Source organism: Melanerpes formicivorus, unplaced genomic scaffold (assembly GCF_026170545.1).
Source record: "Melanerpes formicivorus ecotype bairdi unplaced genomic scaffold, bMelFor1.0.p_v2 SCAF_94, whole genome shotgun sequence".
NCBI classification, from domain to species: domain Eukaryota; kingdom Metazoa; phylum Chordata; class Aves; order Piciformes; family Picidae; genus Melanerpes; species Melanerpes formicivorus.
In genome coordinates this window covers 143843-171256 of record NW_027142446.1, presented here as the reverse complement: position 1 = coordinate 171256, position 27414 = coordinate 143843, and the positions used below count along the sequence as shown (strand labels likewise).

The 27414-nt window shown below is 47.5% G+C and overlaps 1 protein-coding gene across 2 annotated transcripts in view; it reads right to left on the bottom strand.

Annotated features, from left to right (window-relative positions):
- Positions 1–12521: 12521 nt before the first annotated feature.
- UBE2W (ubiquitin conjugating enzyme E2 W) overlaps positions 12522–27414 on the bottom strand; it is a 33936-nt gene continuing 19043 nt past the window's right edge. Inside the window, exons 3-6 of one of the 2 annotated variants that reach the window (XM_068165905.1) lie at positions 24076–24178; positions 21711–21866; positions 21019–21094; positions 12522–15421 (exon numbers count right to left, since the gene is read on the bottom strand). In XM_068165905.1, coding sequence (XP_068022006.1) covers positions 15408–15421; positions 21019–21094; positions 21711–21866; positions 24076–24178 — 349 coding nt within the window. In that variant the 3' untranslated portion in view covers positions 12522–15407. The remainder of the gene's footprint in view (positions 15422–21018; positions 21095–21710; positions 21867–24075; positions 24179–27414) is intronic. The other variant, XM_068165904.1, reaches the window with a different exon arrangement.

Sequence of the window (27414 nt, the reverse complement as noted above, 5' to 3'; positions counted from 1 at the left end):
CACCTCCCTGGACAACCCATTCCAGGGCTTCACCACTCTCATGGGGAAGAACCTCCTTCTCACATCCAGCCTGAATCTCCCCACCTCCAGCTTCATTCCATTCCCCCTAGTCCTATCACTACCTGATAGCCTGAGAAGTCCTTCCCCAGCCTTCCTGTAGGCCCCCTTCAGATACTGGAAGGCCACAATTAGGTCACCTCGGAGCCTTCTCTTCTGCAGACTGAACAGCCCCAACTCCTTCAGTCTGCCCTCACAGGAGAGGTGCTCCAGCCCTCTGATCATCCTCGTGGCCCTTCTCTGGACACCTTCCAGCACCTCCAGATCCCTCTTGTAATAGGGGCTCCAGAACTGGACACAGTACTCCAGGTGGGGTCTCACCAGGGCTGAGTAGAGGGGGAGGATCACCTCCCTCGACCTGCTAGCCACACTTCTCCTGATGCAGCCCAGGATCTGATTGGCTTTGCGGGCTGCAAGTGCACACTGAGAGCTCATGTTGAGCTTTTTGTCCACCAGCACCCCCAAGTCTCTCTCTTCAGGGCTACTTTCCAGCCAGTCCCTGCCCAGCCTGGATTTGTGCCTGGGATTGCCTCGACCCAGATGCAGGACCCTGCACTTGCTCTTATTGAACTTCATGAGGTTGGCCTGTGCCCACCTCTCCAGCCTGTCAAGGTCCCTCTGGATGGCCTCCCTTCCCTCCAGCGTGTCTGCTGCCCCACACAGCTTGGTGTCATCAGCAAACTTGCTGAGGGTGCACTCAATGCCACTGTCCATGGCACCCACAAAGATGTTGAATAAGACAGGTCCCAGGACTGATCCCTGAGGGACTCCACTTGTCCCTGGCCTCCACTGGGACATGTACCCATGGACAGCCACTCTTTGGGTGCAGCCATCAAGCCAGTTCCTTATCCATCTAGTGGTCACCCATCAAACCCATGTGTCACCAGCCTGGAGACCAGGATGTGGTGCGGGACAGTGTCGAAGGCTTTGCTCAGGTCCAGTTTCCCGCCAAGCCAGACAACACTCGCAGTCCTTTTCTTACCCAGATCTTTGTGCACAAGAACTACAGGCAGCCGCAGCAGCCAGCAGCTCCATCCCTTGCCTTTATCTTGTAATATTCAATGAGTAACTTACAGTGTTCTGAGAGGCTTCCAGAATCCTCCTTCTGGGAGGCAGGGGCGCCCCCCCCCCCCAATCCAAAGGGTCCTTGAAGCCATCGCAGACAAGGTAATCACGTACGAGTCACCAAATAGTGAGAAGAGAGCTCAGTGCTGAATTTCAAATACAAACAGTTTATGATCAAACAAAGGCAAACAGCGCTGGGTGCAGAGCAGATTCGCTAGAGGCATGCCGTAACCACACGAGTTGAGCCTATACAGACCTCAAACGTGGACATATTCATAAATGTCTCCACAAATCCCTGTGTATTTCCCAAGCACACTCCCACCCCTGTCATTCCCAGTCATGCCTGTTTCTGGCTGCGATCAGGGCTGGGACAAGTTTGTACTCTTGACCTGGCCAGTCTCTGACACCTCGACGCCTCACCCTCCCTCCACTTCTCTCCCAATACACATTCTACGCAACACAGACTACAGCCAGACCATCAGCGTAAGGATCGAACCCCATGGTCCCAGCAATGCCAGCACCCACCCTCACCCTGCAAAAGCCAAATGCAACAATTTCTCACACAAGTTTCCTCCAGCACCTGTTACTCCATGGATTTCCCATGTGAAGCCAAGTGTGAAATCTGAGCAGAAGATGCAGCTCAACAGGATCTCTCAACACTCATGCTACAGACAGCCTCCAACAGCACATAGCCCAAGTGGACTTTGGTAGTGGGCTTTATGTGTATTGTAGACAATTTACACACCAGGTAGATGAATGGACACTCAGCTAGGGCTGAGTTATCTATGTGATAGCAAGGCTTACTCACACTAACAGAACACCAATGTGGTACTTACAAGTTGTTTAAACACACTCAGGGAACTCAGCTTTCTACACACCCTGTGCTCAGCTGTGGTAGGCCGTAACCATCCTCCCTTTCTCACTCCTCCAGCTCAGACTCCTCGTCCTTGTTTCTGTTTCCTTCCAGAGCCCAGCACAGAAGTACACACCACAATACCATTCCTTGGGTGTCCTGATAGGATTTAGCAACTGATAGTAATGCAAATACTTTTCATTAGCCTACTACAAGTTTTTGCATGAATAAAAGTTCCTTTGGGTGCTGAATTGCGAGGATGTAGCTATGAAAGTATGTGGGGGGGGTTAGTTTGTTGTGGGTTGATTTATTTATGCCAAATTTTCCTTTTTGCTTACTGTCAGCAGCTTGAAGAACAACCCTGTGGTGCAGCACACACTATTGGTGTAACATCTTCTATAAATGTCAGCATTGGGCCAGTGGGGAGGATTTCTGACCCTTCTGCAAGACACAGCTAGAATTCCAACATGAATTGGAAAAGCTCTAAGATGTCCTGTCTGCACCATTATTCCAACCTCTAACATTTTTATGGCATTGCTGTTACTACACAGCCAAAAGCTTCAATTTCAAGATACTTTGTGCTGAAAGGAAAACTCACCATGAAGAGCAAATTGTATCTGAAAACTCACCATATATATATGTGACAACTGACAACTTCTGGATCCAGTTTTGTCTGGGTGTAAAACAAAGGATTAAATATTTTTATGGGCATTTTTAGCCTGTGATAGTTTTGCTTTTTAGTAAGTTTTGTGTTTATCAGAGCTTTACACACAAGGACAACTAGGTTGCATTACTAAATACTCTATAGATTTGCTATATCTTTATGCTTTGTTTCTCCTGCTCTTGAGTTATGGTCTAAAGGCTGGTCAGTACCTCCAGCGAGAGCAGTTGAACAGAACCTAAAACCTTCTCTGGTTTTGAGATGAGCTGCATAGCTTGTGTACAGAATCCCAGCACAGTGGGGTTGGAAGGGACCTCTGAATAGGTCCAACCCCCCTCTACCAGAGCATGGTCACCTCCACTTCACTCTAGTAGTGAGCAACAGTGTCGTGACTTGCCCAGTAATCTAGTTTCAGTAGGGAAGCTACTAACAGGAGTGGTTAATTCAGTCTGAGAACAAGAGGAAGGGGAAAAGCCACAGTACAGGTGAAATGCCAGCAGAAATGCTTCACGGGGGGAAAGGGGGCAGAGGAATCCACTTGGTCTGTGTACGTGAGCATTGGACACTTGAAGATGTTTGGCTCTGTCATTTCTGGCTGCAAATTGAGAATAAATAAGTTGTCGCTTGCAAACTGGCTTGCAAAAACCCAAATGTTCTCATGCTTCCTGATAGATTTTATTATTACAATTGTAATTCTTTTTTTCATGAGTTTCCACTCCTCAATTACACACTCATGCAGCAAAACAAAAACAAAGGAAGCCCTGAAGATGCACAGTGATGTGTTTATCAAGGAAGAGACTGACAGAACCATGGCAGTAGGAGCCTGCTTTTAAATCAACGCACCGGAAACAGAAAGATTGGTTGGAAAGGACCTCTGAGTGAACCTGCCCCACCACCCTCCCTGCCCACTCAAAGCAAGACCAACTTTAAAGCTGGAGCTGACTTCAGAGCTCACAGGTTGCTCAGATTACTTTTGAAAATGTCCAAGGATGGAGATTTTACTTCTCTCAGGGTTTGTTCAAGTTTCCTTGGAGCTGTACTTTTATGTTAAAGAACTTCAAGGCTATTTTGATACTTACGTTGGAAGAGTAATGAAGCTAACACGGGGTCCCCATAATGTACTGACATGAAGTGGAGACTTTGTATCAGTCACTCAGCTGAAGCCTCTCACACTTGACACCCGAAGCAGGGGGCATTTCCTATTTGAGTATTTTCCCAACAACTACAAGCTGCTGGAAAAGCAAAAGCCGAGAGTTTGGCATTACATCTGATTAAATTCCAGTATTCTTAATAAACCTACAGCTGAGCAGATCACTGCTCTCCCCACCTACAGGTGCAGAGCTGTGCTATGACAGCAGATTGTTGACTACAATGCATGGGACTAAAACCTTGTGTTTATGCAGTAGGTGGAAGGAGAGACATGAACAAGGCACAATACATGAAAATTAGGAGTAAAAGCCACACTGAGCTTTCTCAGGCAATGGAAAACATTTATTCTTTACTCTCCAGCGAAGACTCACAGTGCTGAGCTTTAACAACTCACATAACACATTATCTGTCATGATTCACCTCTAAAATGAGAGTTCCCTACATCAGATGAATCACTTCACGAATCTAAATGAAGTGAGCTAGAACTTGTGCTCGTCAGCACATACTCAACTGTTCCATCACTTCAAATCACTCTTAGTGCTAAGGACATTGTGCAACTTTCAGCTCCTTTAGCAAGTACTTTTTTTTTTTTCAGAACACACCAAAATTAACTCAGCCAGGATGATGTACTGACTCTACAACTTCCAGCTTACAATTGGATCTCTTGTCATCAAGGTGTCAAAGCTAGTCATTCATTTCTCGGCTCACTGACCCAAATTCAGATCACGTTGTATGTAGAACTGCATTTGTTTGTATTTGTTCCCCTCCTACACATCAGTGCTGGGAGTAGTAACATCTTCTCTAAATAAAAGCTTTACCCTTTTAATAGTACCAGTTAAATTTAACTATTCCACTGGCATAGTGTAGAGTATGGTACAGTACCTAGGAGTTGAAGTATACTGTTATTCTCCTAATTCAGGGGCCATTGGGTGACAAATGAAGGCATGAACCCTGTTGGCATATACCAACAAGATTCCAGAAGTGCAGAGTGCAGAGAAACGTGGGAATGCCAAAGTGTATTACCAGCCAAAGCAGGAATAGATGCTGTAATATCAAATTCCTGTAGTTTGGGCTTTCTTTTGTTTGAGTTCTGCTTTACTGATAGCATTCTGACTACGCAAAAGCACCTTCACACCAGCCCAGACACAGCACAGTGTTGTATAAAAGCATTGTACCCACCTTGAAGTCATTTGGGTTCCCACTGTTGCCTCTCACTGCAGGCAGAGGTCATAGCAGCACCCCTCAAACTCAGTCAAAGGTACCCCAGGAACAGCACCAGGCTGTACATCAGGGTCAATTCCAGCCAATTTATTGGCACCTTGTACCTGGTCAGACCTACTCACAGCTTCACAAGCAGCAGACTGGAACAGAGCTTTTCACCCAGTGAGGCAAGTTACACTGCTACAGGGGGCAGCCTCTTCCTTGGTGTCAAGCAAAAGGACATGGTTCCAAGCTGCACCAAGGGAGGTTCAGGAAACAGCTCTTCACTGAAAGTATTCTCAAACATTGGAATATTCTGCCCAGGGCAATGGTGGAGTCACTGTCCCTGAAGGTGTTTAAGCAGTTTGTGGACCTGGTGTTTGGGGACGTGATTTAGTGTTGACCCTTTCATGCTGGGTTGAGGGTTGGACTGGGTGATCATTGAAGTCTCTTCCTGTGATTCATCTGGCTACTAATCCTCTCAAGCAAAGGTGAGAAGAGCACTCAATGATATTCCTCAGCATGAATACTTGTCATAGATGGATGGAGCTGCAAGGTGGACAAGCATCAAAGAGAAAGGTGACAGACACTATGCTATCACGCCGTCTGATAGGAAATGTTCCACCTAAAGAGACACTAATCCAAGGCATAACTTTCCCCATTGTCTCATATTCACATATTTGTGTTGTAACTAAGGGAAGTAAGTGGCAAGAAGCCATCACAGATGTTCACAGTCACTGAGGACCTGAGAACCGTTTCCAAAGGCCTGTAGTCCTAGGACACAGGACAATGTTTTGAAATTAGAGGAGATTTAGATTGGATGTTAGGAATAAATTCTGCACCATGACAGTGGTGCAACACTACAACAGGTTGCCCACACAGGTAGCTGAAGCCCCATCCTAGGAGATATTCCAGGTCAGGCTCAACATGGCTTTGAGCAACCCAAAGCATTCTACGATTCTATGAAAACACCTTCTATCCCTCACTGCCCATCTTATATTCTGCACCACACCAGGGCAGTTTAGACAAGGAAAGCCCTACCCTGCTAAAATACTCCTTATTGAAGGACAGTAGAAAAACTCTGCCACAAATTGAGAAGGTCTTGGAGTTCTATCACTTCTTAGAAGTGATAAAAACCCAACAAACATAAAGCAATTGTTTAAGATTATACTGTTACACAGTAAATTAAAGCTATATAAAATGAGTAAGGGTTTTAATTATTATTCTCTTGGAACAAGAATGATTTTGGACGAAGCTAAACAGCAAGCTTGAAAGAAATTCTCCGTACACAGCATTATGCAGACTCTTCCTGCAGAAAATGGCCCCCAAAAAACCTTCAGAAATTACTAGTGTTGTAAATGTGAATCAGTAAACAACATAAAGGGCTTCACATGGTCAACAGGAACAACACTAAAGCATTGCTCACACGTGCTTCTAAGTATAGAATCTCATGACTGGAAACAGTACAAGCCAGGACAACCGGCAGCATTGTCACTCAGCTGATGCTTGTTTGCATCCATGCCTCCAACTTGCCAGCAGTTCTGTCTCCTGCCAGAACACACCAGCTTCAGTCTCAGCTTACTCAGTGTTTTAAGTGGTGGCTCTTGGAGCAGCTAGCTGTGTGCTACTTCTGGGGCTGGCAGCAGCACAGAGCTTCAAAATATGTGAAGTGTTACTGGGTAAACAGCAGGTATCCCACCTGTGGAAAATACACTCAAGGCATTGGGGTGGTGAGCCCCAATGGAGCCTGTGGGAGGCTCCAAGCCTAGAAGCGTGTCAAGCCAGGGTGGCTGGGGCCTTGAGCAAACCAGTCTAGTGGAAGGTGTTCCTGCCCATGGCAGGGGGACAGGACATTGTCAAACACTTTACACAAGTTCAGGTAGATAACATCAGTTGCTCTTCCCTTATCCACTGATGCTGTAACTCTCTCATAGAAAGCCACCGAGTCCGTCAGGCAGGATCTGCCCTTGCTGGAGCCATGTTGGTTACCACCAATCACCTCTTCTTCATTTTCCATATGGCTTAGCAGAGCCTTCAGGAGGATCTGCTCCATGATCTTGCCAAGCACAGAGGTCAGACTGGCTGGCCTCGAGTTTCCAGGGTCTTCCTTCTTTCCCTTGTTGAAGATGGGGGTTGTGCTTCCCCTTTTACAGTCAGCAGGGATTTCACCAGACTGCCATGACCTTCCAAATATGATGGACAGTGGCTTGGCTCAGGACCTGTGGGTGAACCTCATTGGACCCCATGGGCTTGTGCACCCTCAGGTTCCTTAAATGGTCTCCAGCCTGATCTTCACTTAACAGTGGGTGGATCTTCCTTTCCCCATTCCCCATCTTTGTTTTCTGGAGCTTGGGTGGTGCAGCTGGAGCCCTCGACCGTGAATACTGAGGCAAAGTAGTCATGGAGCACCTTAGGCCTCTCTGTATCTGTCGTATAGGGACGTAGGAAAGGGAATCAGGCGTTGCCGGCCAGTCCCAGTCGTAGCAGGTGCTCCAGACATCTTACGTGAAGAAGCATTGCATCTTTTTCACCTCTGTGGGCGGTATCCCTTCGGTTCGCAGGCGGTGCCCGCTTCTTCTCCGGCCCCTCTGCGCTTTCTTGTGCACGGAGCATCACCCCCTGCGCACCGTTCCGGAGCGCTGGCGGCACGCTCCCGGCAGCTGCCGCAGAAACCGCCGCAGCCGCAGCCGCCGGCGGTGCGGATCCCGCCGGATCGAGGCACGAGGGAGCGGCTGCCGGCCCCGCGCGGGTCAGCGCGCAGCCCGCCCCGGCGGCGCTGAGGCGGTTTGAGCGAACCTGGGGCGCGGGCGCCGGGCCGGGCGCAGCTGCGGCGCTGGCGGGGGCTGAGCGCGGTGCCTGCGCCCTGCCGCGACCCTGCGGACCGCGGGCAGTGCTGGGACCCTGCTCCTGGGGCACAGACGGCGGCAAAGAGGCCTGGAGAAGGGCTGAGCTGGTGGAAGGGCTCCTGCAGCGCGGGGCTGAGCTGCAGGAGACAGGCAGAGGGCTGCCTGGCATCAGGGGGGCAGAAATGGAGATAGAGAGCTGGATCCAAGTGCACTGCACTCAACCCACAGCCCGTGGCCAAACAGCCCCAAACTGCCCCACCAGCACCCCCAGAAAGAGGGAAAGCCAGCAAGGTTGGGGAACAGCGACTTAAGAGGGCAAAGACTAGCAGGAGGGAGAAAACTCCCTCACAGCCTGAAGCACCGCTGCAGAACGGATTCATGGCTCTGCAGATGGAGGAGGGGGGCAAGGAGCCTGCATCTGCTACGTCCTCAGACCTGAGCAAGGAAGCCAGATCAGCTCCCTGATGTGTAACGACTGCAGTGCCGAGAAAAAGCAACAGGGGACTCTTCTGAGGGGCACAGAGGCACCATTTGGTGTCCCAGCTCACAAATGAGAGAGGTGTGCTACTTTCCAGGGGGCTGCAGCAGGGATGGAACAGAGAGGCTGCCAGACTTACTGACTGCTGTCTGCTGCTGTTTCAGGTGGGTGGCAGTGACACAGCTGTGAGCAATCTGAAGGACATCAAGAGGGACTACAAGGCCCTGGGAGCAGCAGTGAAGGACTCGGGAACTTGGGAGCACAGGTTGTCTTTTCATCAGTCCTGCCAGTTAGGGGGAAGAGGATTGAAAGGTCTGACCCAACTGGGAAAATCAATCACTTATAGAGGAAGTGGTGTCATGGGCATGTTTTTGGCCATCTCAGCCATGGGACTTCCTTTCAGAAACCTGGGGCTGGTAGGGTGCACCTTTCACAGAAGGGGAAGAAATCTTTGGCCACAAGCTTCCCAATGTAGTGAGGAGGGCTTTAAAGTAGGATTGCTGGGGGAAGGGGCCCTCAATCCACTCTACATCAAAGCCAATGACACCAGTAGGCACCCTGGGCCTGCAGTTGGACAGCAGACTGGGAAGAGAGCACCTGAAGAGCAAGACAAGGGTACCCCAGTCAGTAAATCAGCTTCAGTGGAGCCCCAACTTAAACACTAAAGCAGGAAGCATAGGGAACAAGCAGGAGGAGCTGCAGACGTGTGCACGCCTGCAGGGCTGTGATGTCATTGGCATCACTGAGACATGGCGGAATGGCTCCCAGGACTGGAGCATGGGATTAGATGGTTCCAGGCTTTTCAATAAAGACAGGAAGGGGAGAAAGGGAGGACATGTTGCCCTAGGCACCTGGTATCAATGGAGCTCCACCTGGGGATACATGAAGAGCTGACAAACAGCTTATGGGTGAGGGTTAAACGGAAAGAGACATCATAGTGAGGGTCTGCTACAGGCTACCTGACCAGGGAGACCGAGTGGGTGAGGCCATCTATAAGCAGATTGGAGCAGTTCCATGTTCACAAGCCCTGGCTCTCATGGGAGATTTCAACCACCCCAGTATCTGTTTCAAGGGCAGCAGAGCAGGGCACCAGCAATCTAAGAGGTTGCTGGAGTGCATTGGTGATAATTTCCTCCTCCATGTGGTAAAGGAACCCACAAGAAAAAGTGCTATGCTGGACCTTGTCCTCTCCAACAAGGAGAGGTTGGTGAGTGATGTGAAAATTGAGGGCAGTCTTGGCTGCAACTACCATGAAATGAAAGATGTTAAGATCCTCAGGGCATCAAAGAGGGTGCAAAGCAAGCTCACTACTCTGGACTTCTAGAGAGCACATTTGATCCTCTTCAGGGATCTGCTTAGCAGAGAGACATGGAATAAAGCCCTGGAGGGAAGAAGGGCCCATGGAAGATGGTCATTCAAGGCCCATCTCCTCCAAGCCCAGGAGCAGTGCATCCCAAGAAGAAAGAAACCAGGCAAGAGTGCCAGGAGGCCAGCATGGATGAACAAGGTGCTGCTGGACTTACTTGGGTGCAAAAGGAGAGTCTGTAAGCAATGGAAGTGAGAATGGGCTATGTGGGAGGACTATAAAGAAATTGTCCAAGCAGCCAGGGATCATCTTAGCAAAGCAAAAGGGCAGAGAGAATTAAACTTGGGCAGGGACAGAAAGGAGAACAAGAATTCCTTCAGGTACATCAAAGACAAAAAGGTGGCTGGGGAAGATGTATGGCATCTCCAAAAGGAAAGTGGAGACTTTGTCATGACAGATACAGAGCAGGCTGAAGTGCTCTGTGACTACTTTACCTCAGTATTCACCAGCAAGGGCTCAGGAAGGCAAGGAGAGGGAGTGGGAAAAGGAAGATCCACCCACTGTGACAATCAGGTTGGAGACCATGTAAAGAACCTGAGGGTGCACAAGCCCATGGGGTCCAATGAGGTTCACCCACAGGTCCTGAGCCAAGCCACTGTCCATCATATTTGGAAGGTCATGGCAGTCTGGTGAAACCCCTGCTGACTGTAAAAGGGGAAGCACAACCCCCATCTTCAACAAGGGAAAGAAGGAAGACCCTGGAAACTCGAGGCCAGCCAGTCTGACCTCTGTGCTTGGCAAGATCATGGAGCAGATCCTCCTGAAGGCTCTGCTAAGCCATATGGAAAATGAAGAAGAGGTGATTGGTGGTAACCAACATGGCTCCAGCAAGGGCAGATCCTGCCTGACGGACTCGGTGGCTTTCTATGAGAGAGTTACAGCAACTGATGTCATCTACCTGAACTTGTGTAAAGTGTTTGACAATGTCCTGCATGACATCCTGGTCACCAAACTGGACTTGAGGGGTGGATTACTGGCTGGATAAGGAATTGGCTGGATGGCCACATTCAGAGGGTAGCAGTCAACAGCTCAATGTCCAAATGGAAACCAGTGACAAGTGCTGCCCCTCAGGGGTTGGTGCTGGGTCCAGCGCTGTTTAGCATCTTTGTCAGTGACATGGATAGTGGCACTGAGGCACCCTCAGCATGTTTGCAGATGACAGCAAGCTGAGTGGCCCAGTTGACACACTGGAGGGAAGGGATCCATACAGAGGGACTTGGGCAGGCTTGAGAGGTGTGTCTACGCCACCCTCATCAAGTTCAACAAGGCCAAGTGCAAAGTCCTGCACCTGGGTCAGGACAATCCCAAGCACAAAGCCAGGCTGGGAGAGGAGTGGCTGGAGAGCAGCCTGGAGGAGAAGGCCTTGGGGGTGTCAGTTGATGAGAAACTCCCCAGGAGCCAGCAACAGTCACTGGCAGCCCAGATGGAAGCCATGTGCTGGGCTGCATCCAAAGAAGAGTGGCCAGCAGGATGCGGTAGGTGATTCTGCCCCTCTGCTCTTGTGAGACCCCCACCAGTACTGTGTCCAACTCTGGTGCCCCCAGCATAAGAGGGACATGGAACTGCTGGAGCAGGTCCAGAGGAGGCCACAAAGATGATCAGAGGGCTGGAGCACCTCCCCCTAAGGGGACAGGCTCAGGGAGTTTAGGCTTTCGCCCTGAAGAAGGCTCTGGAGAAACCTTAAAGCAGCTTTTCAGTACCTGAAAGATGCCTACAAGAAAGCTGGTGGGGGGAACTTTTTATGAGGGCTTGTAGTGACAAAGGGCAATGGCTTTGAGGGAGGGTGGTGAGACACCACAACAGGTTGCCCAGGGAGGCTGTGGTTGCTCCTGTGCTGGAGGTGTTCAAGGCCAGGTTAGATGAGGCCTTGAGCAACCTGGGCTGGTGGGCGGTGTGCCCCCCCTGGTGGGGGACACTAATTGGAACTAGATGATCTTTATGCTCCCTTCCAACCCAACCCCTTCTAGGACTCTAGCAATGACAGCTGTAACTGTCTGCATTCTTGTGTGTAATTGCTGTAATCAAGTATGTTTAAACATCAGGGGTTAATTTAACAGTGGATGAGGCATTTTGAAAAGCCTGAAGTGGGGATGTCAAGATTTGCTAACAGAGCCACTGTGCAGAAGGCATTTCCAAGGACAAGAAACACATGTTCTCACCACAAATATCAGATAGGAAGGAACCTTGATTCTTTGATAATGAAGCAAAGTGTCCTAAAAGCCATCCTTAGATCCCATCAAGGCCAAAAACAAGTTGTGAGATTGCAGAGTTTGCTGGAAACTCAGTACTAAACTAATGCAAGACCCCTCGAAGACCACCAGAGACCTCTTGGAGACCAGCAGGCACCACCAGAGATGTACTGTGCACAGATAATAGGTATGTAAACATGGTGATTGTTTCCAGGACACAACAGAAAGATGGGTGGCTGTTCTGGGCAATCCAGTGTGCATGCCTGCATTTGAGGAACAAAAAGCTGCTACTTTGAGACACGAGTCCCCGTGCACCCCCAGCTTTCAAGGTTTTCTTACATCCCAAGTTTTGGCATCACTTCCCCTGCAACGCCCAGCTGCAGGGGTTTAGAGACATCAGAAAAGACAGAATTCCCAAACTTCCCTCTTCTCCTTGTTTATATCAGTCTGCCAGCAATAAGCCTAGCCTGTAGCTCCAGGAAAGGAGGTAGTTGAGGGCCATCAACAGCCACTAAGATTCCTGACTCCAGGCAGGCCTTGTCTCTTCAGACCAACTGACCACCTGAGCAACCCTGGGCATTGGGGAGAGGGGATGGAGATGTTCTTGTTTGATTCATAAATTTCCTTGGAGTAAATAAAGGTCACCCAACACCAAAGGGCTGATGAGTTCAGTTTATTGGAATCAAGGAGTCTTATAGGAAAGCTTTTGGTCACTTGTGCCTTAAGGTCGCTCGGTTGGAAGAAAGAGGGAAATAAAGAGGAGGAGATAAGAAAGAAAGATATCACCACCCTTGGATCCAGTGATGTCTCATGGGATTAGTCCAAGTTCTTCACTTGTGGGTGGTACATCCAGCAGGGGCTTCTGTGGTAGATGCAACACCTGGACTCAAAATATTGCTGTCCCTTTCTACCCTTCAGGTGCGGGGCAGTCTCCCCCATTAATACAGGGAGGCTGTGCTGATTTGCATGAGCCCCTCCAGTACAGTGCCCATCACAGGCCCTTCTGTGGTGCAGCTGCAGTGGTTTAGAGACATCAGCTCAAGGAAAAGACAGAATTCCACCTACGCAGAACTCATCTCTTCCCACTGTTAATCCATCTGCCAGGAACAGGTCTGGCCCGCAGCTCCACAAAGGAGGTCGCTGAGGGCCATTTGAAAGCCATTGAGACTTCCTGTCTCTAGGCAGACCTAGTCTCTTCTGCCCTTTCTTCCCGCACATTGTTGGAGACAATAGAAAGTCAGGCTCTCACAGTGGCACAATAAGGTCTCTTTCCCATGGACTGTTTTGACAGGATCCATCACGTGAACCGTTCACACACGGCTCTCCCTGGTGCATCGATTGTTGCAATCCATACAGAGCAGTTGGCATGAACATAGAGATGGAGTCTTGGACTACTGCTTGCTCTCTCCTCTCAACCGCTTCCAAGAATAACCATTTAGGTTAACTCAAAACAATCACATTTTTGGTAAACAAAACGTCAGGAGCAGAACTATTTCAATTGCTCAAAGTCATCATTTTGGGCTCTTTGAATTCAGTTTCTCTTAAGGTGTAAAGGCTCATTGTGAGCATATAGACACAGATCCAACGTACAGCCGAAGCCAGATCTTTACCATTGCATTTTTAAAAGGCCAAGAGATATTTTCAATACAGTAGAAGAAAAACATCAGTTCCTGAAGTATATTATTGTAGCCTCACTTCACTGGCAGTATCTGCAACTCAGCTGCTCTACAAAAGACTTCTCTGAAGCAAAGCCACCTGAACTCTCTCCACCCTGAGTTGAGCATCTATACCGGTTTAAAATGATTTAAACGTTAGGTAACAGAAAAGTATGTACAGTGCTATAAAGCCTGTCAGTTATCATACAGCAGGAAGAAAAAAATCAAATCAAATCTGTATTTTCAGCCAATTTTCTGTTTGTTATTGTAGTTACTCATTCTGGGTTGGGGCTGGGAGGGTTTTGGCTCTGTGTGTGTGTGTGTTTGTTTCAAAGTCAAGTAGTTACTTGATTTATACATTCGTGCATTAGTTGATTTTTTTTTTTTTGAGTGCAACAATAAGGCAACAGTAAAAAAAAGTCATAGAAATTTTTGCACGTGTGTAAAGGTATCAAGTCTATAAAAGTGCTTCCTAAAAAGACAACCTAACTGCAGTATCAAAATGTTACAGAGCGAGGAGAACGACTTCCGCTTCACTAAAGGTTGCTCCACAGAAAATCATCAGTATGATTTAACGCTTCTTCCCCATTTTGGTGAAGTCTGGAAAAGAAACTGGTATGGATGCAGGGGACAAGCAAGTTAAGAAAATATACTTTGTTCTAAACTTAAATAAGAAGGTCCACACTTTTTTGTCAAAACATTAAGCCTCTGTCAAAAATGTATTTTTTTTTATAGTACAGAATTAAAAGACAAGATGCTTACAAGATAAAGAAATAATTTACATGAAAATATCTCCTGACAAAGCTTTTCAATTAAAATATTGGTTTGTGACATTCAAACATAACATACTACAACAAAAGAAACAGTGAATGCGAACCAAAAGATGTTACATGAACTGCTCTCCAACACACAAGCAAACGGAATACCGGTGTGGGCAGCAGGGCTCATGCTGATGGCTAGCAGGAAAGAACAGTGTGCAATCTATTTGGAAAAAGCTGGAAAGTACAAATTCCAAGCCCAATTATGGGCCACAGAAAGTTCAGTTCTGTCACTGCCATCCTCTTCTGTCTCCAAAATAAATTCTCAATTAAAACACTCTAAGACCCTAAGTTTACTCATACCTTTGCTTCAGAGATATGAATAACTATATACAAAAAGTAGTTTTTTATTTCACCATAGGGATAAGATTGTACCTCTCTGTCAGTGCCACGGTGAAAAACCTTCCGTGTCCACCCAATGTGACAGCAGGTAAAATGCAATAAATATGCAACGCTCCTCTTCCAGTCCTCCAGCCAAGTACGGTCACTCATGCTGCTTAGCTCTGTGATCAAAGTGCATAGAATCCAAACAGAAAAGGATTGGGCGGCTCTTAAGGTACCGGTAGATCCCTTGCTGGCAATCCAAGTATATCCAGAATTTTCACAAGCTCTGTCATGCCTCAATTTCTTTTTTTTTTTCTTTTTCCTTTGTGGCAGGAGCAAAAAAGAAAACAAAACCATAACAATAACAGAGTAAAATCTCTTTCCCTGGTACAATGTCCATTGCCGGCAATGGCTGCACCAAAACCGCCAAGGAGCTCAGTGTTATTGCACAATATCTACGAAGACCTGGAATTCTTCCAAAAGCTTAATATAACAAAAAAATAATGGAATTATTCTGACACTTCTGGACACCTGCATTAATACTGTATGACTAATAAAAGCATGTCAGTTGCATGGACTGAACCAGAGATCAACATGCGCCCAGAATGCACACTAGTAAATGCAGTCAAAAGGAAGTAGTCTTTATTGCCTTCCAGTCAAAGGTTAAAGTTCAAAGACTGAATGATCAAAGTGCTCATTTTCTCAGTAGGACTATCTTCTGCTACGAGGATCACAAAACGGTGCCATCAACATGTGTCATCTTTAAAATAAAAGAAAAACATTTATGGAGAGCATATAAACATTCCCAGGTCCAAAGCAGCAAGGTGCTGTAGGCAGCCTACTTCTAGCATAGATAGGGACATGCAGTGGCAACACACTGAGGAGTTCTGGGCGGTTCTGCAGTCATGACTCAGGAGAAGAGAAGATCAAATGCACAGCTTCCAAAACACACATCCACCTGTCTGTATTAATTAGCAAACACTCCATGAAAAAGACAGCAGTCTCCACACTCAGTATTTAGAAAGCCACCCGTCAGGAACAAGGAAGATCAAGTGTTTTGCCCCCCCGAAGGTCCACACCAGAGATCAAATCAAGAAACCCTTGTACAAGACATCTGTAGAGATAAAAGCCAATGGTGTGAGCTTCTCCTGCTGTGTCCTTAATCAACTATCTTTGCATATTCTTTTACCTCTGGGGAATCAACACAGAACTAGGCAAAAATAACAGGTTACTATAACCTTCACATCTTGAACTTGCAAGTAAATGACATTTGCCACATTTTGGATACTGTGACTGGACAGAACAGAGCACAAAGCAGTGTGTTCTGTGTCAATTAGTGTTACTACTGACAGTAACTACTTGTCAACTCACCCTGCAGTGTATCTGCACCTGCAAACACTAGCTACAAAGCCTGTTAGCAGAAAGTAAACTTAGTGTCTGGTTATTTGTAATGCACACACCTGCAATCTCACACATCTGGAAACGGAAGCCTCACATGAGGCATCTGGACTGCTTATTTTGTAAAGCAGCAGTGAACAACTCTACCTTCTCACTTGAGAACATGATGCCATCAGACATCTAAAAACCCTTCCCGATGCTGTCAGTACTATGACATCTGTGAAAACCTTCTTCACTTTGACAGCAGGGTTCTGTTCATGTGAAGAAGACTGGACAAGAATGTCAGAGGTACAAGGGGTGTTTAAGCTGCACCAGGAGATTAGGCCAAATACTAAACACTTCCTCCCCCCCAAAAAAAAACCTACTTCCTGACCCCACTGAGGCCAGCCAACAGCTTTATGGAACCGATTTCAGCCTGGCTGGCCAGGAACTCCATCTGGAAGAACCTCTTCTGCCTAACACAACATAATCAACTCTTCAGAATTCAAAGCACAGCTGAAGCAGAAGTTGGGTAGGACAGGTGATCAGAAATATTTTTTGTTGTCAAAGACCAGGAGTTTTGGAACAGTGCTTGTGAGGACATGAGTTTGTAGCATGCCAGGCTCTGTAACTTCACTGATGGAATTGCTGATTGACAGCTGTCTAAACATGAGCCAGCAGTGTGCCCAGGGGGCCAAGAAGGCCAATGGCATCCTGGCCTGCATTAAGAACAGTGTGGCCAGCAGGAGCAGGGAAGTCATTCTGCCCTATGCTCCACACTGGTTAGGCCACACCTTGAGTCCTGTGTCCAGTTCTGGGCCCCTCAGTTTAAGAAGGACATTGAGACACTTGAATGTGTCCAGAGAAGGGCAACAAGGCTGGGGAGAGGCCTTGAGCACAGCCCTGTGAGGAGAGGCTGAGGGAGCTGGGATTGCTTAGCCTGGAGAAGAGGAGGCTGAGGGGAGACCTCATTGCCCTCTACAACTACCTGAAGGGTGGTTGTAGCCAGGTGGGGGTTGGTCTCTTCTCTCTAGCAACCAGCACCAGAACAAGAGGACACAGTCTCAGGCTGTGCCAGGGGAGGTTTAGGCTGGAGGTGAGGAGAAAGTTCTTCACTGAGAGAGTCATTGGTCATTGGAATGTGCTGCCCAGGGAGGTGGTGGAGTCACCATCCCTGGAGGTGTTCAAGAGGGGATTGGATGTGGCACTTGGTGCCATGGTCTAGTCATGAGGTCTGTGGTGACAGGTTGGACTTGATCTTTGAGGTCTCTTCTAACCTTAGCAATACTGTGACACTGTGAGTAAGTTGCTTTGTTCAGTCTGGAGAAAATGAGGCTGAGCTGGACAGGTGTTGGTCTCTTGTCCCTAGTAACAAGTGATAGGATGAGAAGAAATGGCCTCAAGTTGCACCAGGACAGTTTTAGGCTGGATATGAGAAGGGACTTCTCTACTGAAAGGGCTCTTAACTACTGGCACAGGCTGCCCAGGGAGGTGGCTGAATCCCCATCCTTGGAGGTGTTTCAAAGAGGCAGAGGTGTGGTGCTGGGGGACATGGTTTAGATGCAGACTTTGTAGAGTTATATATTGGTTGGATTCAATGATCTTAAAGGTCTTTTCCACCCAAAATAATTCTGTGACTCTATGAAATGAGATTAAAAACTCCAATAAGCTAAATGCACAGACAGACATTTAAGAGTCAGAATGTTTCAACGTGCCACTTTATCCCTCCCTGTTCGTATTGGTTTGCTTTACTCTTAACCATACATAATTTTGCTCATAGTTAAATAAATTCCAGGTACCTACTGGGGAAAAAACCCAACCACCAAACAAACCAAAACCAACCACATATTCGCGCAAGAGCAGCCTTCTCCTTTCCATTCAAAACACCTGGACTCCACATTTAAGACAGGTCAGTCCAATGGCTGGCTGGCAAGGGAAGAGGCAGAAGCACTCCCTCCACATCATCTGCTATTATCACTGGCCTTTATTTCACCCACTGGATACAACTGGACAACTGGTTTTCTTTCTTGGCTGGGATTAGGCTTTCTCCCTAGTTTACCCAGCCCACAATGCTTGAACCACAAGACTAAGCATGTGACACATGAGCTGAATCAGGAGCAGAAAAGGAACAGGACAGAGTCACCTTCTCCAAGGCCTTGTCAATCTTTTCAGGAGTACCTAACGCTGCAGCCAGCTCTTTTTCAGACAGAGGGGTGGTTAAACTTAGCAGGCAGCTGCACTTCTCATGTTTGTGCAACTTACCATTTCTTCAAACTGACAAAATAGACACAGAAAATTTAAAGGCCATGTCTTAGCAGTCTTGTGTCCATAAAAGAGAAACAGCATTACCTTTAACTGGGAGAAGGACACATGTAACTTGAAGGAAAATCCCTTTAGCATCAACATTTTTGTCCTTTGGCCATCAAGTAGGTTTAATTTTTCATGTAAGAATTTAACAATGGGGGAGAAGTGCCCAAGGAGTTACAAGACATGAACTGTCTTGCTTTATATGGCCTCAGAATGGTTGCTGTGTTGCTCTGAATCTGGAGAGGGGTAAAGGTTTCTGAACTTCCAGAACACAGCCACTGCAAAGTTGCTGCAGAGTTCAGTGGATTCTAAGCAGCTGGGTGGGCTTTGAGCCATGACTACAGAGCAACTTTCAGAGTCAGATAACCCATGCTTCTTTTCCTCCACCTCGGCTTAGCCCTAGTTTACACTGCATCTAGCATACTGTGTACAGTCCTGGGCTCCTCAAGAGGGACAGGGAACTACTAGAGAGAGTTCAACAGAGAGCTACAAGGACGGTTAAGAGACTGGAGCATCTCTTATGAGGGAAGACTAGGCAATCTGGGGCTGTTTAGTCCAGAGAAGAGAAGGCTGAGAGGGGACCTTACCAATGCCTACAACTATCTGAGGGGTGGCTGTCAGGAGGATGCAGCCAGTCTCTTTTCAGTGGAACCCAGTGACAGGACAAGGGGCACTGGACCTAAACTCAATCACTCAACATAAGAAAAAACTTCTTTACTGTGAGAGTGAGAGAAGCCCTGGAGCAGGCTGCCCAGAGAGGTTGTGGAGTCTCCTTCTCCAGAGATCTTCCAAACTGGCATGGATATGTTCCTGTGTGACCCGTCCCAGGTGGTCCAGCTTTGCAGGGGGCTTGGACTCTATCTCTGGAGATCCCTTCCAACCCCCAGCATTCTACAGTTCTATGACACTCGTTTGATGTTTTGCTTTAACTCAACTTGAATTTCATAAGTAAGAAGCAATCAAAGTAGTATCTGCAGGCTGTCCTCCTTGATTTGACTTCAACCCTAAATCAAAAGAAGGCTAGCACAAATTCCAAGTAGACAGAGCCAATAAACAGGACAGTTTCTGTTTAACTGGCATGTGAAAAACAAAAAGTTCATAAAAACTCTCCCAAAATTGCCTCTAGAGGGAGGAAGAAAAACTAGAACTAGAGAAGCACCAAACACGTGTGAAAAAAGAAGAGTAAGTGACTGTGGAACAATCTGGTGAAGATTAAAGTTCAGCCTTGTGGGCAACAGGAGGATTACTCTGGGAGTCTGTTGTACAATCACAGCATCAACGGTCCTGAGTTTCTTAAATACCTCTTAATCCCATGACACACAGCACTCCTCTAACTGCAGCTGAAGTAACCTTGTTCCAGAGCTGATGTGACAGTGTTAGGAGGAGCAGTGCTCCATTCTGTTCACTGCCACCTAGGAAAACCCCATGGCTCTCAGTGAGGATTAGCAAACTCTCCAGTTTTTCCTGGGAAAGCATCCATGGGCTTTTAAGAATCTAGGGGTGAAGGAAGGCTTTGGCATCTGCCTTTCCAGGCATCAATTTTCTTCCACTGCCTCAAAATGCCTGCTCTCATTTCACACAAGGGACAGAACATGCCCTGTGGTGGGGAGGCAGTGAAAACAGAAGATGTCTTATGATGGAGCCTACAGTGAAAGGCAGTGCTGGGGTAACTCTTCCTGCCCTGCTCTAGCAAACAGTGCTATCTGCTCTAACACATTCCCTCCCAAAATACACAGGCTTCCCATAACCACCCTTTGCACAGCAGTTCCCAAGGGAAAGCCCAGGAAGACTTGGCTAACAAGAGAGAAGAGAGGGAAAGCAAAGTATATCTACTCCCCCTCCTTCTCTCTTCCCTCAGCAATGGAGTAGAGATGATAAGCACATGCAGCCCACTCCAGCTCCAGCTCGAGGATGACAAATGTTGAAGCAGAAGAAAGAAACCACACAGTGTAGAGCTAGGTGGAGAACACCTGGAAAGAAAAGCAAACAAACCACAAAACCCCCAAACCAAAACACCATGACACCAGCACTGCAGCCATTGCAGAACTGGAGGTTCTGCTGGTTTTTTTCACCACCACTGTGCAGAATTTGATGCTTCTACCATTGATTGAGCTCTTCAGAGCTTTGAAGCCTCTTAAGTCAACTGTCTCGTACCAGAGATTCTGATTAGCAGTGGAAAGCTATTAAAACATAAAGCTGTCCACATCTTCTGGTGCTGTGAAAGCTCTTACAGTGTAACCAACATTTTAAACTGGACATTAGGAAGAAACTCTTTCCAGTGAGGCTGGTGAGACACTGGAATAGGTTGCTCAGGGAGGTTGTGGATGCCCCCTCCCTGGGGGCGTTCAAGGCCAGGTTGGATGAAGCCTTGAGCAACCTGGTCTAGTGGAAGGTGACCCTGCCCATGGCAGAGGGGTTGGAACTAGATGATCTTTAAGGTCCCTTCCAACCCAAACCGTTCTATGAATATACACCTGTGTTGATTAAATTTCCATATGGCATATAAATCAAAATCAAGGCAGAGTATCTTAGAAAGAGGACTTTTGTAACTTTTTGGAATTAAGAAAAGAGTGTTTAAGGCTTTGAATACATTTATCCTACCTTACTACACTTTAATTGCCTTCAGCCTGAAAAAACCAACTTGAGCATTCCTGCTCTCCATTAAATACTTACCATGATACCACCATTTTGTTTTCTTTGGATTCTTGTTACATGTTCTTACATAAAATGAGTTATCTGGAGGTCGCTTCTGCAATAGAAGAGAATACCTACAGATCATCAAATGATCCTCAGATAGTTGCTCAGGAGCTATTTTGTAAGCTTAGGCAAGGCTGCCAGGTGAGTGCAATGAAAATGAGTTAACAGGCAGGGCTGGGCCTTTGGCAGGAAAAATCTCTTAAGGTTCCAGGTAGCAACTCTGACTGGAGATACCCCAGTAAGTGAAAATACCAAACAGCTTGGAGACAGAGAGAGGGAGAGAGAACTCAATCAATTAAAAACATTTTAAAAGCCAGCACAAGATCAGAAGAGCTGGTAAAGACACTCCAGGAGTCACTCTGCACTGCCTTTTGGACAGAATCCGTTCACAAAGATCTGCCCAAAAGCGTGACTGAACTTCAGAGTTCCTACAGCTGGAAGGGTTCCATTTAATCCTCTTTCCCAGTGATGACAGGTAAGCAGGTTAGCGTGAAAACAGTGACCGAGTACTTCCTGCACTGGTTACTTTGCAGATCTGTCTTAGGATTTGGCCAGTAGGTGAAATGCAGGTAAGAGTAATTTTGTCTGTTGTAGAGTCTGAAAAATGAAACCTTCACTTTGGAAAGCAGAAAGCTATTAGTTTTCAGTTGTGCCATAAAAGCCCATACCTTTTCTTTGCAGCTGGAAAGCATGCTAATAATGCTAAGACAAACAGATTGCACCGAGAGAGCAGGGGACCAGTCTTCTGTTAGGATGGATAAACAGATATGACCATTGCTATAAACATGGGGATGAACAGGAATATTGTCTCCAGTAAAGATGACCTAAAAAAAGAAAAAAAGAACATAATTTTCATTTGTTATCCACACATTAAATGATAGATAGCTTGTGAAGATGAAGTTAAATAAACGATGACATGGAGGGATTTTTCCCTATGAATATTTATACAGCGTAGAGAAAAATGCCAAGGAAACAGGATAAAGTCATCAAACTGATTTTCTGTACCTCACAGCCTCAGACTTTCCTGCCCTAATGAATACAGCTGTCAGGCCAGAACACTGGATTTCAACCATTTCAAAAGCCACATCATCATCCAGCAGGGAACACAACAGAACTGACAAGTGAGGAACTGCATAACCCTGGACAAATAGAAATTCAGTTCTGCACAATTCAGTCAGGTTCCAGCATCAATCCTCAGAATCATAAAACACAGGACTTGTACATCCCAAATATATTCCCAGCTAGGGAACAGCACTTAGAACTGCAGCTCCTATTAAATGGTCAGAAAAGCAGCTTTGACAAGTGCTGCTCTCACACAAAGTTTATTGTCCAACACAGTTGGCTTGAGCCCAGCAGAAATGAGACTAAAAGTGAGGCCTTCCTAGCACCATTTCCCTCCTGAGCTCTCTCTCCAACATAACCACTGTCACTTTCATGCAATGGCATGACAGATCTCTAGCACTAACACCCAGAAACCTCCCAGGTGTTTCCCAGGTTCTGTAGATAGATGGATGGGTACAAATATGTGCACATGTAAACAACACACCCACCCCACCACTGGCTGCAAGCAAGAAGCCAACACCCTTCTCCTATGGGAAGCTGAAATGAGAAAGCTTAACCCATTTACCAATTAGCAGAGATGTTCCTAAGGCAGCAGAAAAACTGGATACAGAATAATCTTTCTAGGCCTTGAAATGGCTTATTCTCAAACATTGAGAAGCTTACCTTCATAATCCACTCCCAACCTATGTCTTCCTCTGGTAGGAAGCCCAGAATTAGTCAGATTAGGCCAGTGAAAGCATGCACACTGTGAGGAACAGCAGCCATTTAAAGGCAGAAGCCAGCCAAGTGATTAAGCAGCAGAAGTGTAAACTGTCAATTCACAGTAAATAGACTTGCAGGAGAGAGAATTATGACCCAGAGGTTTGGGATACAGAATAAAATTACTGCAGCAGCATTTTTAGAATGGAAGTTCTAGCCATCTACAAGAAGCAAGTATCCCACACTTAAATTCTTCATTGTTTTCTGAGCTAAGAGGCAGTGGGCATGTACAGATCAAATTTGCTGCTTTGCAGTAAGTTGTACAGAGCCACACACACAGCTTGGGTAATGAGCACAAACAGCACCGACTTGGAACTAAGTCTAAGTGGCTACTCTCTTGTGGATCACCTATGAGTAGCCCACTGCAAACCTGATGAGGTTTGTTCCTTAAAACCTAAGACTGAAAAGTCAGCATTCTCATTTTTATCACAGCACCCAAAATATGTCACGTTTCTGTAGTTTGCATAGCTCTGTGCTTCACTTTCATCACCTGGGAGAAAAGTTGTCAGAGATCACTCTTGTAGCTCTCAGCTGAAACAGGACACAAACCAAAGCACTTTTGCTTTTCTTCTTCCTTTTCAGAAAAGCAGGGCTGACAGATGTGCATGACTCCTACCAGTCCTGTTTTGTAACACTGGCCTCAGGCAATGGACAGTGGATGGACATGGAGCTCATTCTGCAGCCTTGCAGTGTGGCTGCCCCTGCAGCTTGCCATGAAAGCAACCCAGCATCTCACACTTGGCTGACAACCAGCATCTTTGCAGGCCTCTCCTAAAGATGTCACCTGTCTATGACAATCCCAAACGTTTCTCAGTTGTGGTAAGAATGGCAGCAGAGAAGATGCAAGAGGCTTAAAAACAGGCTTGAAAAAAACAACAAGTTGGAAGCAAGAGCAGAGGAGGTGAAGCAGCTTGTTATTTACTCTATTTCTGCACCACAGTAAATGGGACCTTCCAACATGACCCTGTATTGAATATCAACCTCAAAGCAGCCTCAATTCTACACTGTTCTTGCATGTCCTGTGAAGGCAAGTCGCCTGTCACAGCACTACATCTCGCTGCAGAGTAAATCTGAAAAGGCATCTGCATAATTTGTCTAGTCAAATTAATTAGTAAGTAAATCTCATGAGAGTATGTGGGTGGTGTTAACACTCAGCATGTGTCATGGGGCTGTAACCTAAAGGTGCTGTTAAAGAAGGAAGAAAGTAGTTACCTGAGGTGAATCAAAAGGATACCGACTACTAAACTTAAATAGAAGCTGAAACTTCTCCCCTTCATAGAGTGTTCCTGGAGCACCTTCCATATCTACAATCCACCTAGGGAACAGGGGAAAAAGCTGTTAGTGTTGTGGACTGGTCACCTGTAACTTGAGTCCTAGAGCACAAGACTACCAATATCTATCACTGAGCACAGCTACATCTTCTAAACTCCCCATCAGTATCAGAACCATCACTAAGCCTCTTGTTGAGAAACCAGCTTGGCATTTCATACCCAGGCACTGACACCACACTGCAAATCATACATGGAATTATGGCTTGAGCTCAGCACAGACCCAGCAGCTCCTAAGGACATGACTGTTTATGTGAGACACCAAAGCTGAAACTAAAGACATGGTCCACAGTCTACTCCTACAAAAAATACAGGCAACAAGAACTGGTACACATTCCCTCCCACCTTCTTGCACGTGTCTATCAAAGAAATCGTCAATACAGCTCATTAAAACAGTCTGCATCCCACAAAGCTGGGTTCAAGGTCTTGTACCTTTTCAGGGCAGTCCCAAGCATAAAACCAGACCGGATGGAGATTGGATAGGAAGCAGTGCTGAGAAGCACCTGGGAGTGCTGGGTGATGAGAAGCTCAACGTGAGCTAGCAACATGTGCTGGCAGTCCATAAACCAACCCTGCCCTGGGCTGCATCCCCAGCAGTGTGGACAGCAGGAAAAAAAGGGGATTCTGCCTCTTTGCTGTGCTCTGCTGAGACCTCAGCTGGAGTCCTGGGTCCAGCTCTGCAGCCCCCAACAAAAGAAGAACATGTTAGACTGTGTCCAGAGGAGGCTATGAAGATGATCAGAGGGCTGAAGCACCTCAGGAAGAGAAGGCTCTGGAAAGAGCTTAGAGCAGCCTTCCAGTACCTGAAGGGGGATAAAGGAAAGCTGGGGAGGGACTTTTGACAATGGCATGGAGTGACAAGGGATAATAGCTTCAGGCTGGAAGAAACTCCATTTACAAGAGACATGAGGAAGAAATTCTTCCCCATGATGATGGTGAGGCACTGGAAGAGGCTGCCCAGAGAAGTTGTGGAGGCTGCAAACCTGCAAAGCCAGGCTAAATGGGGCCTTGAGCAACCTGGTTTATTAGAAGATGTCCCTGCCCACATCAGAGAGTTGGAATAGATCATCTTTAAGGTCTCTTCCAACCCAAACTATTCTGTGAGTCTATGATAAGGGACAATGTCAATGCTTCTTTTGCACTTACAGCTGTAAAACATCAGAAATTAATTGGTGTGTAATCTGGCAAGTAACAGAACCAACACTAGGAAAGTTAGCAGTATAAAAAGGAAAAGGTCACAGAAGATTAAAAGCAAAACCAATAGAAAGGATTGAGACTGTAATAAAGAACATCCACACACCACAGTATTTCTTCCTCTGCTTCCGCTCCTTCTATTGTAACTAACAGAGAAGTAACTGGCAGGTGGAATTGGCAGAGGGGTGGGATTTTTGTAGTTGCTGGGTTTAGGTTGGGTTGTTGGGGATTTTTTTTAATCCAGTGAGAAATAGCTGCTTTGCATGTTGGTCACCACATACAGCACCACTGCTACCCAGCTGCTGGTCTTTCTGGTATTTATAGTGTTGATCACTTCATACCATCTTTTGCAGCACCACTTCCCCATTTCTGTCTTTCACCCTGGATCGAGTTTTACATGTTTCAGCAACAGAGTAATGAAGATTCATCAGGAGGTGTCGTAGTTTGGGCTGGGTGCCCTCTGCTACAGGGGTGTTTCCTGTGTCCAGAAGTCCAGCCCAGTGGGTGGACACAGGAAATTAGGTTATTTCCTACCATGATCCCTTGCACCACTATAAGTTTTACGGCGGGGTCTGGCACTTCCTCTTTCCTTCCTCCTCGCCACCGGGTAACTGGGGTGGAGATCTCCCGGCCATGGGCCTGGTTAGGCCCAAGGCCACGGGGGGATGGGCAGTCTCAGATCTGGCCAGCTGAGACTAGCCTAGCAGTGGGGGGGGGGGAAGGAGGAGCCCTGGGGGTTTGGGTGCACCCCCAGGTGGGGATGGGATTTCTCTGGGTCTGTTTTTGGGTCTCTCTCTCTCGTCACTGTATTTTTAGGTTTTTTTTCCTGCACACACTCACTGTTCTATTTAAACTTTCCATCACTTTTGCAATCCGTTTGAGTCATTATTTCTGCGCGTGGTGGGGAGGGGGTTTGCCCCAACCCACTACATTTTGGCGCACCAACGTGGGGCTGGCTGTTGTGCCCACTCTGCAGATCGATTGCAAAGGATGGAGAGTTTAAATTCAGTTCTGGGCGTCGGTTTGGGTTTGGCAGTTGGGGGCTCAAGTGATGTTGCCGGGGCGGCCGTGTAAGCTCTTGTGGATTGTGGGGGGATGACTGGTGCGCTGCCGGTGGCGCGGACCCTCTCCTGCTATTCCAGGCAGGGGTGGTTCTCGACCATCGGCATCGGGGTACCGCTTGAGAACGCGGAACCTGCCCTTCCTCTGCGGCGGGGAGCGAAGTGGGGGAGGGGCAGCGGCGAGCAGATCAGAGTCAGGTCCGTTCTCGCTGCGGGGATAGAGCCAGCCGCTGCGAGCGGGCGAGCCAGCTCCCTAAGCCCCGGGGGGGCCGACGGGGACTCCAGCTGGAAAGCCGTTTTCAAGGGCTCTGAGAACGCGCGTATGGCTTTCGCTGGAGAAGCCGTTTGAGTGTCCGAGGGGTGGAGGTGATTTTGATTCTGCGCTGCGGCGGCAGAGGTGGGCGGAGCCCTGCTGCGTGGCGAGCGGCGGCGGCGGACCTGGCCGTACGCTCGGGCTGCGGCGGGCCCGGCCCTAGTCTCTTCCCTGACTTTTTCGGACGAGTTCCAAAAATGGCGCCGAGCACCTGGCTCCACCTCCCTTCTTCTCAGTGAGCTGTGGTGCAGCCCCTCCCTTTCTGGTGGGGGGGTGTGCAGCCGGATGCTGTCTTGCTTTGGTACGGGTACGCCTAGTGGGGGGGCGGAGTACCTCGGACAAGCATCCGTGTGGTTTTGGACCGCAGTTGGAAGCGGTTGGTTGCGGCACCCTGGATGGATTGAAAAGGCAGTCGTGGGTTGGATGGTTTCGACTGGCCTGCCCCAGGGGTGGAGAATATGCCGCCGAGTGACCATGGGTGAAAAGTAGAGGCTTGGCTGAGAAGTCGTGAGGCTGTTCCAGGTGACCAGAATGCCCAACGGATCCATGGAGAACTTGCACCGCAGGAGAATGAGTTCTGCATCGCCGGGAGGTTCCATTGGATGAAGGAAGAAGAACTGGAATGGACAGACACTAGAGCCTGACTGAGAGACTG